The sequence below is a fragment of the Pristiophorus japonicus genome, chromosome 11 (genome assembly GCF_044704955.1).
Source record: "Pristiophorus japonicus isolate sPriJap1 chromosome 11, sPriJap1.hap1, whole genome shotgun sequence".
NCBI lineage: Eukaryota > Metazoa > Chordata > Chondrichthyes > Pristiophoridae > Pristiophorus > Pristiophorus japonicus.
In genome coordinates this window covers 151,511,589-151,531,365 of record NC_091987.1, presented here as the reverse complement: position 1 = coordinate 151,531,365, position 19,777 = coordinate 151,511,589, and the positions used below count along the sequence as shown (strand labels likewise).

The 19,777-nt window shown below is 47.1% G+C and overlaps 1 protein-coding gene across 1 annotated transcript in view; it reads right to left on the bottom strand.

Moving 5' to 3' along the window:
* Nucleotides 1-4,143: 4,143 nt before the first annotated feature.
* Nucleotides 4,144-19,777, bottom strand: part of plcxd2 (phosphatidylinositol-specific phospholipase C, X domain containing 2) — a 39,346-nt gene continuing 23,712 nt past the window's right edge. The window contains exons 3-4 of the mRNA XM_070892788.1: nucleotides 9,895-10,136; nucleotides 4,144-4,780 (exon numbers count right to left, since the gene is read on the bottom strand). Coding sequence (XP_070748889.1) covers nucleotides 4,618-4,780; nucleotides 9,895-10,136 — 405 coding nt within the window. The 3' untranslated portion in view covers nucleotides 4,144-4,617. The remainder of the gene's footprint in view (nucleotides 4,781-9,894; nucleotides 10,137-19,777) is intronic.

Sequence of the window (19,777 nt, the reverse complement as noted above, 5' to 3'; positions counted from 1 at the left end):
GCAATAAAAGGCCAGAATTGGAGGAGAGCAGAGATCTCGGGGGATTGTTGGGAGGTGATTAGAGAGAGTGGACATATGATCCGCTTATGAGATAAACTAGTGTTGGCAAACCTGAGAGAATTCAGAGAGCAGACCTGGAACGTGTAACAGTGAGCAACGAACCCATCAATTCAACAGTTTCTCCCACTGCCCTTTAAAATATTTAATTTAAATAACCAGAAAGCAGTTTATTGGTTCACTTGTACAAACATGTGAAATTTACAGCAAATACCTTCTTACTGTACATGGAAACGGTGTTATTTCAGATTCACATAAACACAATAAATAATCCCTGAAATCGATTTCTTTATGACAACTATCATTCATGTAGACACATTTGATTCTTCAAATACTATGTCAACACCAGAAGTGACTCGTGAAACTAGACTGAGAGACAGAATACGGTTCCTGGGGTCAATCCTGATCAGGATCATGTGTTTTCACCCAGTGTTGAATGAAGAGTATCAAAAGAAAGATTTGCATTTCTATGGCGCCTTTCACGACCACCAGATGTCTCAAACCACTTTACAACCAATGAAAGTACTTTTGGAGTGTAGTCACTGTTGTAATGTGGGAAACGCGGCAGTCAAGTTGCGCACAGCAAGCTCCCACACACAGTAATGTGATAATGACCAGATAATCTGTTTTTTTGTTATGTTGATTGAGGGATAAATATTGGCCCCAAGACACCGGGGAGAACTCCCCTGCTCTTCTTCCAAAAATAGTGCCAAGGGATCTTTTACATCCACTTGAGAGAGCAGACGGGGCCTCGGTTTAACGTCTCATCCAAAAGACGACACCTCCGACAGTGCAGCGCTCCCTCGGCACTGCACTGGAGTGTTAGCCCAGATTTCTGTGCTCAAGTCTCTGGAGTGGGACTTGAACCCACAACCTTCTGTATCAGAGACGAGAGTGCTGCCCACCGAACCACGGCAGACAGTAAGTGGATTGGTCCGTTGACTTTGCACTCCAATTTGCTATGATTTATTTTCCAGTTGCTCTATGGGCGCTGATGTTTTGAATGTGCCATTAGGGTAGCCAGCCCTCCAGGGTTGCTCTGGATACGCCAGGAATTCCAAGACCAATCATGAGGACACAGCTAGCTGCAAAAACCCCAGGAGAACAATCACAGGGGCATTAAAAAAATTGTGGGAATATTTTCTGTTTGCTTTGAATACCATTATTTATTATCTCTAAAAATATTGGAGATGGGGGAAAAAAAAGGCCATTTGACTGACAGCCAAGAATCATCCAATCAGGTCACAGAGAAGGCCACACGCTTTCTCATTGGCTGCGAGGATGGGCATGTTGGACAACCAATGGCGGGGGAGTGTAGGGGTGGGGTGGCTGGAGGTCGTGTGACCAAACCCCCACCCCCCCCGCGCAATCCGCCCCAACAGAGTTGGTGACCCTCAATCCCAGTGTGAGAGCGTTCCCCTCCAGATGTGCCTCCCAGGGATCGCGGGCAGGTGGCCATGGTTTTGTGTCCACCGGCGTTAATAGATGGACCATCACGGGCAGGGCGTCTGTAATTAGCATCATAGAAATTTACTGCACAGAAGGAGGCCATTTCGGCTCATCAGGTCTGCGCCAGCCGACAAGAGCTATCCAGCTTAATCCCACTTTTCAGCTCTTGGTCCGTAGTCCTGTAGGTTACGGCACTTCAGGTGCACGTCCAAGTACTTTTTAAATGTGGTGAGGGTTTCTGCCTCTACCACCCTTTCAGGCAGTGAGTTCCAGACCCCCACCACCCTCTGGGTGAAGAAATTTCCCCTCAAATCCCCTCGAAACCTCCCCCCAATTACTTTAAATCTATGCCCCCTGGTTGTTGACCCCTCTGCCAAGGTAAACAGGTCCATTCTATCCACTCTATCCAGGCCCCTCATAATTTTATACACCTCAATCAGGTCTCCCCTCAGCCTCCTCTGTTCCAAAGAAAACAAACCCAGCCTCTCCAATCTTTCTTTATAGCTAAAATTCTCTCGTCATGAGTGCGGTGGGTGAGACCACAGCAGCAGCCGGGCACATTCAGAAAATCAGCCCCAGTGTTCCTTCTTGTGAGTAAAAGCCGCAGCAGTTAAATAAATATCGCAAACTGCAACATATCTCCTGCATTTGAAACACCTTCGCCAGTGTTAACTCACTGACCAGCATCTGTTTGTTTGGTAACGGTGAACCGCTCACAAATCAGCAATTTATTTTTTAAATGGTGGATAAATACTTGACGTAATGCCATGAATGAAACTGAGTGCGCCATCAATGCAAATCCATGTCACAGAAGTCACAGCACTGAAGGCCGATTGGCCCGGTGTGCCAGTACTAGCTCTTTATCTGGAGGTCTCGAGTCCAACTTTGTCAACGTCATGAAAGTTGCCGCAAAAAATATGCTTGGTCACATGCTGTAAGACAGTGCTCCTTACTAACTCTCAGAGGTAACTCAGCCAACCTATACCCCAGCCGTGGAGCAGGAACTCTCATTCCCAGGGTCAAAACTAAACGAAAGCTTCGCTTCAGACAGTTTTATAATCAATGGACCTCCATGTTGCTAAAAGCAAAGGGCGGGATTTTGGGCTGTGATGATTTCGAGTGGTAATGGCGGCGGGGCGGTAAAGTTAGCGCCCGGGAACAGTTAGCGCCTCAGTCAGTAGCATTGGGCAGCTGGGCCCTGAGTGTGGGGCACAGCACTAAGGGAGGCGCTGTACACATCTCTCGGAGCGTTAGGATGGGAAACTCCCGAGCTAAAGAGCCAGGCCGCGAACGCTCCCAGAGACGTCTAGGCAGGGGGGGAACCCCGATAAAGCCCCACAACAACATTCCCACAATATTGTCCACGCCACCACAACACAAGTCACAAAAAAAATTAAAAGACAAAACAATGACACTGACACTTAGGAGTCCATTACTCACCTCTCTGCTGTCGGGATCGTTGGACCGCCCGATTTCTCAGGCGGTCACTGCGGGGCGCGCTGCGGGACGGACGGGTGTACAGGAGCTCAAACTCGCGCCAGTGTCACAACCAGGGGCGTTACACACCAGCTCACCTCTTCCGGGCCCCACCCCCGCCATTGCCTCCGCTCCGGGGTGAAAAACGGAGCGGAGAGGACCGGAAAATGCAGCCCAAAGAGTGAATTTTCCAAACACAACCATGTTAACAACAGGCAGTGCAAGTATTTCCTTCATTGACACTGAAGAGATGGGTCAGAGCACGTACCTGGAAAGGAACCCGGCCAATTTGCCTCCGTTCTCTCCTCCTGTGCCATCCAGTGTTCCCGGGCACCAGCCGAGGGAGTTCTCCCCTACTCTGCAAGGTGATACAGTAATTGGCCGGCATTGCACTGACAACACACGCAAGATAGGCATCAAATGGTGCATGGTTACATCGTGGTTCTGTTACTGGGCTAGTAATCCCCAGGTCTGCACTAATGATCCGTGAGACCCAAGTTCATAATCCCAACACGACAGCTGGGGAATTTAAATTCAGTCAATTAAATAAATCCGGAATAAAAGGCTAGTAGTATCAGTAATGGTGACCATGAAACTATCGGATTGTCAGGAACATCTGGTTCACTAATGCCCTTTAGGGAAGGAAATCTGCCGCCCTTACCCGGTCTGACCGATATGTGACTCCAGATGTGGTTGACCATTAACTTACCCCTGAAATGGCGGCTCACCACCACCTTCTCAAGGGCAATTAGCGACGGGCAATAAATACTGGCACATCCCAGGAACAAATAATAATTATTTTAAAAATTCCACTTGACGTGGTGCGCAATCCCATTCCGGTTCATCCTGAGGCTAATTCACTGCACCACAGCATATCAATTTTACATTCATTTTGATTGTAGCCCTTTGAATAAAATGTAATCACTGAAAGTATCTGAGATGAGGCATTCGGACTTATTGCTCCCTGCTCACAGAATCATAGAATAATACCGCTCAGAAGGAGGCTATTCGGCCCATCGATTCTGTGACGGCTCTTCCGAAGAGCCGTCTAGTTACTCCCATAAATGCTCAAATTACAACTAGTGATAGAAGATTCAAGTAAAGTTGCAGTGTATTTTTCACAATTTTCACAGAAACCAACTTAATTATTTTTTACATATTATTAGTTTTCCAAAGCACCTTTACAAAAACACCCTGTGGTTTTAATATTAACAATCACTGTCATTTCTAAATATAAATATATAATATATTAAAACTCTTATGTCCATCACCTTTTTCTATTATAAATTTCTATGTCCACATTTAGAACAGAACCTGCCTATTTAAACCTGTCACACTGTAATTACGCCCACCCACCAGTGGTGGCGCTACAGTGTGCCACCACTGGAATGTACGGTGTGACGAGTTTACATAGGTGAATCCCATTATAAATGGGGACCGAGTATTTTTTTAATAGAAATATAAAAATAAGGATGGAATGTATGACTTTAAAATGGGGGCTGAATTCCTTGTGCACGTACTGGTCCAATCAGCCCCCGCCGCACCTGAATACTGCACTTGGTCCCGACTCCCCTTGACCAATTACACAGGAGATTGACGTGTAGTCTTCAACACCGGCTAAAATAAGGGAGTGTGCTAAACGTGTTGGCGTCTGATCCCATCGCGCAGGAGCAAGCTGTTCAGATTGATCACGGTCGTGGCAAAGTCAACCAGTTCCACAAAGTCTGAGGTGATGATATTAACACCATTTACACCAGGCTTCTGGGACTTCACCCAGTTCATTATTATAGGAAGATTTCTATAAGGAAAACAAAGTGAGAGCATATAAATGTTTATCGTTATTTACAAAGTGTTTTTTTAAATACAAAGTAATGCACGTCAACTGCATATCAGAATCATATCGTCTTTCTCTCCTTCTTGGGCAGACGCCCGGAGTTGAGGATGACTAACATGAGTTCTCAGTTGACTGAGGAGTCTGATATGGGAGCTACAGTCTCTGTCACAGGCGGTGTCTGGGGCAGACAGTGGTTGGAGGGATGGGTGGGTGGGGTGCTTGGGTTGTTGTACACTCCTTCCGCTGTTTGTACTTGGCCTCCGCGTGCTCCCGGTGAAGAGACTCGAGGTGTTCGGCGCCTTCCCGGATGCTTCTCCTCCACTTTGGGCAGTCTTGGGCCAGGGACTCCCAAGAGTCGGTGGGGTTGTTATATTTTTTCAAGGAGACTTTTTGGGTGTCCATGAAGTGTTTCCCCTGCCCACTTGTGGCTCGCCTGCCATGACGTAGCTCGGAGTAGAGCGCTTGTTTCGGGAGTCTCGTATCAGGCATGCGGACAATGTGGCCCACCCAGCGGAGCTGATTGAGCGTGGTCAGTGCTTCGATGCTGGGGATGTTGGCCTGATGAAGAACACTAACGTTGATGCGCCTATCCTGCCAATGGATTTGCAGGATGTTGCGAAGGCAGCACTGGTGGTACATTAAAGCACATGGGATTGGGGATAATGTACTGACGTGGATAGAGAACTGGTTGGCAGACAGGAAGCAAAGAGTCGGGATAAACGAGTCCTTTTCAGAATGGCAGGCAATGACTAGTGGAGTGCCGCAGGGCTCAGTGCTGGGACCCCAGCTCTTTACAATATACATTAACGATTTAGATGAAGGAATTGAGTGTAATATCTCCAAGTTTGCAGATGACACTAAACTGGGTGGCGGTGTGAGCCGTGAGGAGGATGCTAAAAGGCTGCAGGGTGACTTGGACAGGTTAGCTGAGTGAGCAAATGCAGTATAATGTGGATAAATGTGAGGTTATCCATTTTGGGGGCAAAAACGCAAAGACAGAATATTATCTGAATGGCAGCAGATTAGGAAAAGGGGAGGTGCAACGAGACCTGGGTGTCATGGTTTATCAGTCATGAAAGTTGGCATACAGGTACAGCAGGCGGTGAAGAAGGCAAATGGCATGTTGGCCTTCATAGCTAGGGGATTTGAGTATGGGAGCAGGGAGGTCTTACTGCAGTTGTACAGGGCCTTGGTGAGGCCTCACCTGGAATATTGTGTTCAGTTTTGGTCTCCTAATCTGAGGAAGGACGTTCTTGCTAATGAGGAAGTGCAGCGAAGGTTCACCAGGCTGATTCCCGGGATGGCTGTATTGACATATGAGGGTAGACTGGATCAATTGGGCCTTTATTCACTGGAGTTTGGAAGGATGATAGGGGATCTCATAGAAACATATAAGGTTCTGACAGGACGGGACAGGTTAGATGCGGTAGAATGTTCCCGATGTTGGGGAAGTCCAGAACCAGGGGACACAGTCTTAAGATAAGGGGTAGGCCAGTTAGGACTGAGATGAGGAAAAACTTCTTCACTCAGAGAGTTGTTAACCTGTGGAATTCCCTGTCGCAGAGAGTTGTTGATGCCAGTTCATTGGATATATTCAAGAGGGAGTTATATATGGCCCTTACGGCGAAGGGGATCAAGGGGTATGGAGAGAAAGCAGGAAAGGGGTACTGAGGGAATGATCAGCCAAGATCTTATTGAATGGCGGTACAGGCTCGAGGGGCCGAATGGCCTACTCCTGCACCTATTTTCTATGTTTCTCTGTTTCTATGTACTTCTCCAGCGCTTTGAGGTGCATGCTGTACATAGTTCACGTCTCTGAGCCATAGCAGGGTATCACTCCTGCTCTGTAGACCATGAGCTTGATGCCAGGTTTGAGATCCTGGTCTTCAAACACTCTTTTCCTCATCCTCTTTACACGAGATTTGGTTGGGGTGATTCACATCTGATATTCCCTCTTTCCTCGTCGGGATTGCCTCCTGGGCCCCTCTTGGTGCAGAGGACTAAAACTTGGAAATAGCCACGTGAGAATCACAGGCAAAAGAGAATTTGTGGTTTTGAGATGGCAATTTTTTTTCCGATATTGCTTTATTAAGGTGTAGTGCTCCACCTAGTGGATGGGCCCAGAACTGACAGACAACAAAAGAGTATCTGGGCTTGGAAGACTGGGTCCGATGAGCAAATCTCTCAAAGCCATACTTAACAGAGGATTCCTGCTAATGACATTTATTTTACTTGTGCACCATTTACACAACAGTTGTGGGGAGCATTATTATTTGGGATTTGATAATACAAGGTGGTGACTCCATTGCAATATGCAACCTTATTCTGACTTTGTGCTCGACCCACCCAATGTTCATTGGAAGGTTTTTTTTGAAACGTGCGGCCCGTGTAACGGCTGTGCGAGCAATTTAAAATTCGGCGCTCCAGGGGTTACCTATGTAAAGGCCTGCTCGCCAGCTGTGCAGGACCTGCAGAACATTGCCCGGACGCACAGCTTAAAGAGATGTTGATCCAAACCGCATCTTTGTTTCTGGCAGACTCGACTATTCCAGCGCTCTCCTGGCTGGCACCCTCCAGAAACTTCAGCTCATCCAAAACTCAGCAGCCTGTGTGCTAACTCACACCAAGTCCCGCTCACCCATCACCCCCTGTGCTCATTGACCTACATTGGCTTCCGGTCCAACAATGCCTCGATTTCAAAATTCTCATCCTTATTTTCAAATCGCTCAATTTCCTCACCCCTCCTTATCTCTCATAGAATCATAGAAAATAGATGCAGGAGTAGGCCATTTGGCCCTTCGAGCCTGCACCACCATTCAATAAGATCATGGCTGATCATTCACCTCAGTACACCTTCCCTGCTTTCTCTCCATACCCCTTGATCCCTTTAGCCGTAAGGGCCATATCTAACTCCCTCTTGAATATATCCAATGAACTGGCATCAACAACTCTCTGCGGTAGGGAATTCCACAGGTTAACAACTCTCTGAGTGAAGAAGTTTCTCCTCATCTCAGTCCTAAATGGCCTACCCCTTATCTTTAGACTGTGTCCCCTGCTTCTGGACTTCCCCAACATCGGGAACATTCTTCCTGCATCTAACCTGTCCAGTCCCGTCAGAATTTTATATGTTTCTATGAGATACCCTCTCATCCTTCTAAACTCCAGTGAATACAGGCCCAGTCGATCCAGTCTCTCCTCATATGTCAGTCCTGCCATCCCAGGAATCAGTCTGGTGAACCTTCACTGCACTCCCTCAATAGCAAGAACGTCCTTCCTCAGATTAGGAGACCAAAACTGAACACAATATTCCAGGTGAGGCCTCACCAAGGCCCTGCACAACTGCAGCAAGACCTCCCTGCTCCTATACTCAAATCATCTCGCTATGAAGGCCAACATACCATTTGCCTTCTTCACCGCCTACTGTACCTGCATGCCAAGTTTCAATGACTGATGTACTGTGACACCAGGTCTCGCTGCACCTCCCCTTTTCCTAATCTGCCGCCATTCAGATAATATTCTGCCTTCATGTTTTTGCCACCAAAGTGGATAACCTCACATTTATCCACATTATACAGCATCTGCCATGCATTTGCCCACTCACCTAACCTGTCCAAGTCATCCTGCAGCCTCTTAGTATCATCCTCACAGCTCACACCGCCACCCAGCTTAGTGTCATCTGCAAACTTGGAGATATTACACTCAATTCCTTCATCTAAATCATTGATGTATATTGTAAAGAGCTGGGGTCCCAGCACTGAGCCCTGCGGCACTCCACGAATCACTGCCTGCCATTTTGAAAAGGAACCATTTATCCCGACTCTCTGCTTCCTGTCTGCCAACCAGTTCTCTATCCATGTCAGTATATTACCTCCAATACCATGTGCTTTAATTTTGCACACCAATCTCTTATGTGGGACCTTGTCAAAAGCCTTTTGAAAGTCCAAATACACCACATCCACTGGCTCGACCTTGTCCACTCTACTATTTACATCTCAAAAAATTCTAGAAGATTTGTCAAGCATGATTTCCCTTTCATAAATCCATGCTGACTTGACTCTCTCATCTCCTCCAGCCCCACAATCCTCGAAGATCTCAGCGCTTCTCCAATTCTGGCCTCTTGGGCATTCCTGATTGTAATGGCAACAGCATTGGCGACGTGCTTCTAGAGCCTCGGCCCTAAGGTTTGGAATTCCTCCCTAACCATTTTCACCTCTCTACCTCTCTTTCTTCCTTTAAGACGCTCTTTGAAACCTAACTCTTTGAACTAGCTTTTGGTCACCCATCCTAATATAGCCTTATGTGGCAACAGTGGCACAGTGGGCAACACTCTCACCTCTGAGTCAGAAGGTTGTGGGTTCAAGTCCCACTCCAGGGACTTGAGCACATAAATCTAGGCTGAGACTCCCAGTGCAGTGCTGCGGGAGTGCTGCACTGTCGGAGGTGCCATCTTTCAGATGAGATGTTAAACCGAGAACCCGTTTGCTCTCTCAGGTGGACCTAAAAGATCGCATGGCACTATTATGAAGAAGAGCAGGGGAGTTATCGCCGGTGTCCTGGGGCCAATATTTATCCCTCAATCAACATAATAAAAACAGATTATCTGGTCATTATCACACTGCTGTTTTTGGGAGCTTGCTGTGCGCAAATTGGCTGCCGCATTTCCCACATTACAACAGTGACTACACTTCAAAAAGTATTTCATTGGTTGTAAAGCACTTTGAGATGTCCGGTGGTTGTGAAAGGTGCTATATAAATGCAATTCTTTCTTGGTGTCAAATTCTGTCTGATTCCGCTCCTGTGAAGCGCCTTGGGATGTTTTACTACGTTAAAAACGCTATATAAATGCAAGTTGTTGTGGTCGTCAAATAACTAACCAGGTACTTGACCAGCAGTCACTCATTCCCATTGTACCATTCCGCACCTATCAGCAGCAAGTGTCCTTATGGGAAAGGTCAGGATTCTCAACTCTCTATTGTCTTTCTCTGGGGAAAAGGAAATGAAAGATGACTTTCTTTAGTAAGACAGCTTTAAAACTAATGATGGCCAGCACTCGTTAGTGAAGCGGATTACAGACCGACCTTGCAACGAGAGAATCCCGCAGTCCGACAATCAGACCCCGGAACACTGTTTTCGCTTGTGGTGTCAGGATGGCCTGCGACACGTGAAAGGTCCCTCGTTTCGCCCGCTCGCCCAGGGTCGTCTCCAGGAACTGCACCAGTTTCTGTGCGTCGGTCGTGTTTGCCCAGGGTGCCGGCATATGATTCCCTGGCCAGAGGAAGGGAAAGTCGTGGGCCATGGGGTGGTGATAGAACACCAGCACCTGCATTTTGGTTCAAGAAAGAAAACAAGAAAGTTACCGGAACAGAATACTCGGGAATCACCAGTGTAATGTGTGCACCGGTGAGTACGCTCACAGGTTTGTGGAGCTGTTGAGTTGGGAGTGGCTGAGCCAGTTACGTGATGTTCACAAAGCTCAATAAAACCCCAGCCAGTTGGGTTCGGGGGATCCACGATGAGGCAGATGGTTGTGAGCCTGGTGGATGAACTGGTAATATGTAGTGTGATTGTTAAACCTTGACTAATAAACCAACTAGTTCTTAATAGCAATGTGTTGCTATGAATTCTTAGGCAAAGAACCCATGAAGCGAATACATTACAACTAGGATTGTCTTTTAGACTGGTTGGTGCATCACTCAGCTCTCGCTAGGTATCTCAGGACAGTGACAATCAGCATGGGTTGCTTCTACCTGCATTCCTCTAATTCTGCCCTTCTGAGCATCCCTGATTATAATCGCTCCACCATTGGTGGCCGTGACTTCAGCTGCCTGGGCCCCAAGCTCTGGAACTCCCTCCCTAAACCTCTCCACCTCTCTTTCCTCCTTTCAGATGCTCTTTAAAACCTACCTTTCTGACCAAGCATTAGGTCACCTGTGCCAATATCCCCTTGGGCTCAATTTTCCCCAGTTATCTGCACCTCTTTTTTTGGCATAAATTAAAATACCCAAGTTTCCCAAAGTTTCTGTGTCAGCATAACTCAGTTAGTTACGATTTTTTTACATTGGTATTTTATTGCATCATCGGGGGCGTAACCTGATGTCTACGCCTGTGTTTCACATTTAAGCAAGTTTGGCCAACTTACATTTCTCCTAGGCTGGCGTATGTGACCACTCCCAAAAACCTTCTGGACACATAAGAAAAACCAGCGCACATTAGAAAAATTGGCGCAGAAAGACACCATTGTTTTTGTGCAATGTTTTGGAGGGTGTCATGAAGACGTAAAGCTTAATATTTTCAAAGTCAAAAGAGAAAAAATGGAAGACTAATGCAATTCTTTAATTTTTGATTTTTGTCAAAGTATCACGCCACCACCGATCGTCTCCTCACCGGGCTCGAGAGTCGGAGCGTCGGCCGGCAGAATCGCTCCCTCGCCCAGACACGGGCTCGGGGCTTGACTTCAAAAGAAACCCGGGTGGGGTTGGGGAGGGTTGGAAGCCGAACTGAAGGGATGAGAACCCTTAGACTATACAGCAGCTTCAAATGAAGCCTGGGGGGGGGGCGGGGGCGGTGGTGATGGTGATGTGTCCGGGCGAGGGAGCGATTCTGCCGGCCGACCCGTGAGCCCGGTGAGGAGACGTTCGGTCAGTGGTGGGTGGTACTTTGAAAAAAAACTAATTTAAAGAATTGCACTAGACTTCATTGCCCCTAATGTCTTCATTGAATGCCTAGCTTCCCGTTCTAAGCAAGCCTATTGCGCATGCACAGACCAGGGTCTGGTCTATACTAGGTGTTAGATCTCTTAATTTCCAATGAAATACGAACTCTGATTGTAGTTTTAACTGCTTTATTTTTGGCAGACAGCAGTAACAAGTTCTTGGCTTTAAGCCAGGTCTTTGTCCTTCTGGGACCACATGGTCAAAATGGCTGTACTTATACCTGGATCAATTTACAGAAAAGAACTCGCCTTCTTTGACCTTATTGGCTCAATTAATAGTCTTTTAACCTTTCAATTGGCTCGCTACCCATGGGTCCTAAAATGTCAAGTTGATTGATGACTTAATGCAACATGCTGAACTGCATGTAGCAGCCTTGACTTGGGGGTCTGTGAATTTTCAGTCTGTCTAAATGCAGCCTGTTTGAATTCTATATCACTAGGGCGTCGACCTTGGGGAGAGAGAGAGAGAGGAAAGAAGCTTTAACTCCTTGTCCTGCTGTTTCTTGCAAAGCTACAATTTAATTAAAGGGGCAATACTGACAGTGCCATACCTCACACAAGCCTTCTGCATGATTGTGCTACGGAGGAGACGATTGAGTCGACATCATCACTTGAGGAACCTCAGAGCACGTAGGATAATGGGCAGGAGGCCTTACCCACGTCGGGTATATCGAGACAGGCGTTCATACCTGCATCTGAGTGATGCAGTCTGTGTGAGAAGGCTGCGTTTCCGCAAAGAAGTTGTAACCGAGGTATGTGAGTTAGTAAAAGCAGACTTGCAACTTAGAAGCGTCAGGAGGACTGCTTTGTCAGTTGAAGTGAAGGTTACTGCTGCACTTTCATTCTATGCATCCAGGCCACAACTGGGGATGTGTGCGCCATTTCTCAAAATGCATCACATGTCTCCATTCGGCAGGTGACAGCTATACTATATGCTCAGAGGAATGACTACATAAAGTTCCCCATGATCGCCCAGGCAATGCGTGACAGGGCTGTGGGATTCTCCAGGATTTCTGACTTCCCAAAGGTACGGGGCTGTATTGATTGTACCCACATCACCTTGCAAGCACCTTTGAAGGATTCAGAGATGTACAGGAACAGAAAAGGCTTCCACTCCATTAATGTGCAGCTCGTGTGTGACGACATGCATCGCATCATGACAGTTGATGCGAGATATCCTGGCAGCATCCATGATGTGCTCATCCTACACGAGAGCGCTATATCTGCCATGTTTCAGCAGCAGCCAGAAGGACAGAGCTTGCTACTGGGAGACAAAGGATACGGCCTCACCACCTGGCTCATGATGCCCCTACGCATAACCCGGACGGAAGCTGACCGGGAATACAACATGTTGCATATTGCGATGCGCAGCATCATTGAGAGGACCATTGGCATCTTGAAACAACGTTTCCGATGCCTGGACCATTCCGGAGACTACTTGCTGTACTCCCCTGAGATTGTCGGTCAGTTCACTGTTGTGTGCTGCATGCTGCATAACTTAGCCATCATGAGGCAGCAGCAGCTGGTAGTAGAAGACCCACCTGAGGTGAGAGTGGCTGATGATGAGGAGGAAGATGCAGATGATGAGGAGGAGGATGAGGATGAGGATGAGGAAGCCATGAAACTACCTGAACCTGGAGCACGAAGGTGGAGGAGGGCGACCCGTCGTGCCCCTTTAACAATTGCTCGAGCCTTGCGCCAGCAGCTCATCCGTTAACGCTTTGCTGCCTGAAGGCTCAGCGACAACTATTCCAAATGGACCATGTTTACTGTTTGTACCTGTTCCGTAATGTTGTGTTGTGTTAATGGAACAAATAATGGAAATGGTTCAGTTATAATTTAAAATATATTTTATTCAAAAGTTTAACACTTGTTTGTACTTAACTTAACTTTAATAAAAATATTCTTGCATCAAACTTTAAAGTTTTCAGTTAAGATCACTTACAAACTTTATCACTTACAAACTTTTAAACTTGTAAATTTACATCACTTACAAAAAACTTTTATTTTGAGAACAGTTATAATAGTAACAACAATAATAACAACAGCAAAGAAAGGCTGCACCCATCTCTCCTCCACCTTATTCTAAGACCGCCCGCTGCGCTTGGTCTTGGTGACACCACCCCTGCCCGCAGGCAGTGGTGCAGCGGTTCTCGGGTTGGTATCAAGTTATTCTTTCGAACATCTCAGATAATGCGCACTTAGACATGGGAGGGGCATGGGCAGGCGATAACGTGGAGGGCCCGGCTTGGGCCTCTTCAGAGGTTGGTCTGGGGATTGGAGTGGGAGTGGCAGTTGATTCTGTCAATGGGGGCGGGGTCTGGGCGTGTTTCCTTATTGCAGCAGCCACCTCCAACATTCCCTCCCTCATGTGCCCTGACAGTGTATCAGCTACCTGCGATATTCCCTTCCTCATGTTCACTGACATTGTATCTGCTACCTGTGACATTCCCTCCCTCATGTTCACCGACCTTGTATCTGCTACTTGCGACATTCCCTCCCTCATGTTCACCGACATTGTATCTGCTACCTGTGACATTCCCTCCCTCATGTTCACCGACATTATATCTGCTACTTGCGACATTCCCTCCCTCATGTTCACCGACATTGTATCTGCTACCTGTGACATTCCCTTCCTCATGTTCACCGTCATTGTATCTGCTACCTATGACATTCACTCCCTCATGTGCACCGACAGTGTTCCCATTTTTTGTGAGAGTGTTGTTACTTCGCCCGACAGTCCCGGTACCTCATCATCCACCCCACTGAGGAGTGATCGGGTAAGGTCAATGCTCTCCCCACTCATTGCCACCATCAGTTAGATCCTGCACCTCAGGAGAGCGCTGTCGAGCTCTCCTTCCCCTCCTCACCCTGGGTGTGGCTCGCTGCACACCACTGGGACCCACAGCCTGGGATGGTGGGGCCCTGGGTGTGCCTCGCTGCACCTCACTGGGACCCGCAGCCTGGGACGGTGGGTAACCATGGAATGTCCCACCAACACACAAACTACTCATGGAAGGGGCTGGTACCTCAATGGGCGGCACCTGCACCTCCTCCAGAGTGAGTACAACAGTGGGGGCTTCATCCATGTCCTCCCCTCACCCTCACCCCCATGCTCTTGGTCTGGAAGGTGGGATTGGAAGATATTCTCCTCTTCAGGCTCGTCCTCATCTGAATCTTCTTCTGCATCGTCAGGATTGGCCTCAAGTTCTGCAAAATATAACAGAACAGACAAATGGTTAGCAGCAGAGGAGGGGGCAGGGTGGGTGGCATGAGTAGGCTCACACAGCGCAGACAGCAGGCTGATCTGAAGGGCCACGATGAATGATAGCACATTGCATCAACCGAAGCGTAGCTGACAGAGACATCTCCATGAACCGAAGCATGGCTAGACCGCGCAGTACTTAACTTTTAGCAAAGCCAGACTGTGGAATTTGCAGGACTTACCCTCTCCCTCGAGTGTGGGCCCAGCTTGAGCAGTGTTAGTTGCTTTTCTCCAGGCAGCGACCCTGTCTTCCAAGGGTGTCACTGGGTGCAGATTTGCCGGGCCTCCTCCTGTTCGAGTTCTTTCCCTTTTGTTGTGTGCCACCTTCCTATGCAAAGATGAAAATATAACTTTTTCGGGAGGGTGTCTTTCTGCTGGGTGGGATATTTACAATTGCAATTTCATTGAATAAATGAAAATATTACTTACACTAACTACTTGACGAAGGTCCTGCCATTTTTGCACTGACCTCCAGATCTCAGGGTGGTCACCACTGTACAGTAATCTTCTGCAAGTTGGTTCCAGTGTTTCTTCATTTCTTTGGGTGGAACTTTTATGTGACTTCTGCTGGTGTCCAGCTCGTGCCATCCTGCCTCAATCACAGTAACTAGTGCCTCCACTTCATCCTGTGAGAAATTCTTGGTCCTTGAGCCGCGTTGCATCTTGTATTGCAGCTCCGATTTTTCCACTGAGAATTAAAGTTCTCACACACAACTGGCTCTTTAAAAATGGCCGAATGCAGACCGGGAGGTGTACTGGGCATGTGCACCCATAGCAGTTAAGTAAAGAACGTCATTTTTTTCTCGCGCATGCGCAGAAGGGGCGGCATCGTTTTTTCGGCGCAGACATTAGGCTCCACCCCCCGAAGTTAAAGGAAAGGCTGCATGGCGCCAACTTAAAAAAAAGAACGGGGAAACTTGCAAGTTATTGTTTTGGAGCAGTTGGGGACAAAATAAATGAGCGTTACTCTGGCAATACGCCAAAAAACGGCATTGGAGAAAATTGAGTCTCTTCTGTGGCTCGGTGTCAAATTCTGTTTGATAACAATCCTGTGAATCACCTTGAGATGTTTTGCTACATTAAAGGCGCGATATTAACATTGCCCGTCTCTGCCCCTGCCTCAGCTCTTCTGCTGCTGAAACCCTCATTCATGTCTTTGTTACCTCTCGACTTGACTATTCCAACTCACTCCTGACTGGCCTCCCACATTCTATCCTACGTAAACTTGAGGTGATCCAAAACTCGGCTGTCCGTGTCCTAACTCGCACCAAGTCCCGCTCACCCATCACCCCTGTGCTCGCTGGCCTACATTGGCTCCCGGTTAAACAATGCCTCGATTTCAAAATTCTCATCCTTATTTTCAAAACACTCCATGGCCTTGCCCCTCCCTATCTCTGTAATCTTTTTCAGCATCACAACCCCACAAGATGTCAGCGCTCCTCAAATTCTGCCCTCCTGAGCATCTCTGATTACAATCGCTCAACCATTGGTGGCCGTGCCTTCTGTTGCCTGGGCCCCAAGCTCTGGAACTCCCTCCCTAAACCTCGCCGCCTCTCTACCTCTCTTTCCTCCTTTAAGACGCTCCTTAAAACCTACCTCTTTGACCAAGCTTTTGGTCATCTGCCTTAATTTCTCCTTTTGTGGTTAGGTGTCACATTTATCGGTTTTGCCTTGTTAACACTACTGTAAGCACCTTGGGACGTTTTACTACGTTAAAGGTGCTATATAAATACAAGTTATTATTATTTTATATAAATGTAAGTTGTTGTTGTCTACTAAAAGAAAGACTTGCACCTATATAGCTTCTTTCACAACCTCAGAATGTCCCAAAGCTCTATACAGCCAATTAAGTACTTTTGAATTACACAGGATGACACAGGATACACGACACAGAAACAGGCCATTTAGCCCAACCAGTCCATGCCGGCGTTTATGCTCCACTCGAGCCTCCTGCCATCTTTCCTCATCTAACCCTCTATTCCCTTCTCCCTCATAAGCTTATCTAGCCTTCCTATTTGTCTCAACCACTCCAATAACAACTTAGAATTATATAGCGCCTTTAATGTAGGAAAACATCCCAAGGCGCTTCACAGGAGCGTTATCAGACAGAATTTGACACCGGGCCACATAAGGAGATATTAGGGCAGGAAGCTGGGTCAAAGAGGTTGGATTTAAGGAGCGTCTTAAAGGATTTAAGAAAGGTGGAGAGGTTTAAGGAGGGGATTCCAGAGCTTGAGGCCCAGGCAGCTGAAGGCACGGCCACCAATGATGAAGCAATTATAATCAGGGATGCTCAAGAGGGCAGAATTAGAGGAGTGCAGATATCTCGGGGGGGGCGGGGGAGGTTTGTGGGGCTGGAGGAGATTACAGAGATAGTGAGGGGGCGAGGCCATGGAAGGATCTGAAAACAAGAATGAAAATTTTGAACTCGAGGCGTTGCTTAACCGGCAGCCAACGTACGTCAGTGAGCACAGGGGGTGATGGGTGAGCGGGACTTGGTGAAAGTTAGGACACAGGCAGCCGAGTTTTGGATGACCTCATGTTTGCGTAGGGTAAAATGTGGGAGGCCAGCCAGGAGTGCGTTGGAATAGTCGAATCTAGCCGGTTTAATTATCCCAAGGATATGTGGCTTGAAGCTCATTTCAGGGTCAAATATGACTCCAAGGTTGTGAACAGTCTGGTTCAGCCTCAGACAGATGTTAGGGAGAGAGATGGAGTCTGTGAGGGAGAGATGGAGTCTGTGGCTGGGGAACGCAGTTTGTGGCGGGGACCGAAAACAATGGTTTTGGTCGTCCCGTATTTAATTCCCTGAGGTAGTGAGTTCCACATTCTCTGGGTAAAGAAGTTTCTTCTGAATTCCCGATTTGATTTCTTGGTGACTATCTTCTATTGATGGCCTCTAGTTTTGTTCTTCTCTACAAGTGGAAACATTCTCACTGGGTCTACTCTATCAAAACCTTTTATAATTCTAAAGATATCTATTAGCTCATCCCTCAGCCATCTCTATTGAAGACAAGAGAGCCCTCACAGCCTGTTCCCTGTGTCATCACTGTTGTAATGTAGGAAACAATGCTCTCTGTTGTCCTGGAGCAAAGAAAGCAATGAATTGGTCGGAAAATAAACCCAGTCCACCTTTGCTGATGCCTATTTCAAATGGACGTGTGTCGGGCGAGCGAGAGATATCACATGCTGGCTCATGCCATTTACATTGTGTAATGTATTTGCTTCATGGGTTCTTTGATTAGGAATTCATAGCAACACATTGCGACTAATAACTAGTACAAAAGCAAAATATCGCGGATGCTGGAATCTGAAATAAAAACAGAGAATGCTGGAAATCTCAACTGGTCAGGCGGCATCTGTGGAGAGAAAGAGTTTACGTTTCAGGTCGGTGACCCTTCGTCAGAACTGGCGAATGTTCGAAATGAACAGATTGTTAAGGAGCACCGAAAGGAGGAGGGGAGGGAAGGTCTGTGATAGGGTGGAAGGCAGGAGAGATGAGAGGGATGATGGGCTGACTTGTGATGGTAATGGCAGAAGTTAGAAAAAGATTAGTCTCGACAGGGTATGATCGGGGGTGGGAGCGGTTTAAAAAAGGGAGCAAAATATGGGCAGAGGTTATGGTCTGAAATTGTTGAACTCGACATGAGTCCAGAAGGCTGTAAAGTGCCTAGAAATGCCTATTAAGAACTAGTTGGTTTATTAGCAAAGGTTTAACAATCACACTACACATTATCAGTTCATCCACCAGGCTCACAACTGCATACCTCAATCGTGGATCCCCCCGGATCCAACTGGCGGGGGTTTTATTGAGTCTTGTGAACATCACGTGACTGGCTCAGCCACTCCCAACTCAACAGCTCTACAACTATTTTTGGTAGAACCACAATGAAATGCCCCCTGACTAAAGGGGGTCAATAAAACAGACAATTTAAACAAATTAACTTTTTACTGTAAACTTAAATCAAATTAAAATGTAGTTGGCGGGGGTGATATGCACTCCAGTCCTTCCGGTCCCCACCTCTCGCGGAAGGCCACGAGCGTACCGGTGCACACCGCGTGCTCCATCTCCAGGGACACCCTGGCAACAACTCGACAACTATTTTGTTATGAACAATTAAATCATTAAATCAAGTGCCCTCTGATTAAACGGGGGGCACACTCCAAAAACTTTCAAACAAGTGCTCCCTTGTTTTTTTTTTGAGGGCACTAAAAACACAAATTATTTGCAAGTGCCCCCCTGGCTAAAAGCGGGGGTGGGGGGGAAACATTAAAACCGGCAATTAAACTTTAAGCAATAATAATCAAATTAAAATTTGGTTGCCGGGAGTGATGATGCACTCCAGTCCCTCAAGCGCCCACCTCTCACGGAAGGCCGTGAGCGTACCGGTGGACACCGCATGCTCCATCTCCAGGGACACCCTCACAACAGCTCCAGAAACCTGTGACCATACTCACAGGTGCATACGTTACACATAGCAAAGAGATTGCATTTATACAGTATTTTCTATGTTTGCATAACGCTGTAAAGTACTTCACAGCCAACAAATTGCTTTTACGGTCTTGTCACTGTTGTTACAGAGTTAGATATGACAGCCCAGGTCCCACAAACAGTAATTCATTAAACATTGAAACATAGAAAATAGGTGCAGGAGTAGGCCATTCGGCCCTTCGAGCCTGCACCACCATTCAATAAGATCATGGCTGATCATTCATCTCTATACCCCTTTCCTGCTTTTTCTCCATACCCCTTGATCCCTTTAGCCGTAAGGGATATAGCTAACTCCCTCTTGAATATATCTAATGAACTGGCATCAACAACTCTCTGTGGTAGAGAATTCCACAGGTTCACAACTCTCTGAGTGAAGAAGTTTCTCCTCATCTCGGTCCTAAATGGCTTACCCCTTGTCCTTAGACTGTGACCCCTGGTTCTGGACTTCCCCAACATCGGGAACATTCTTCCTACATCTAACCTGTCCAGTCC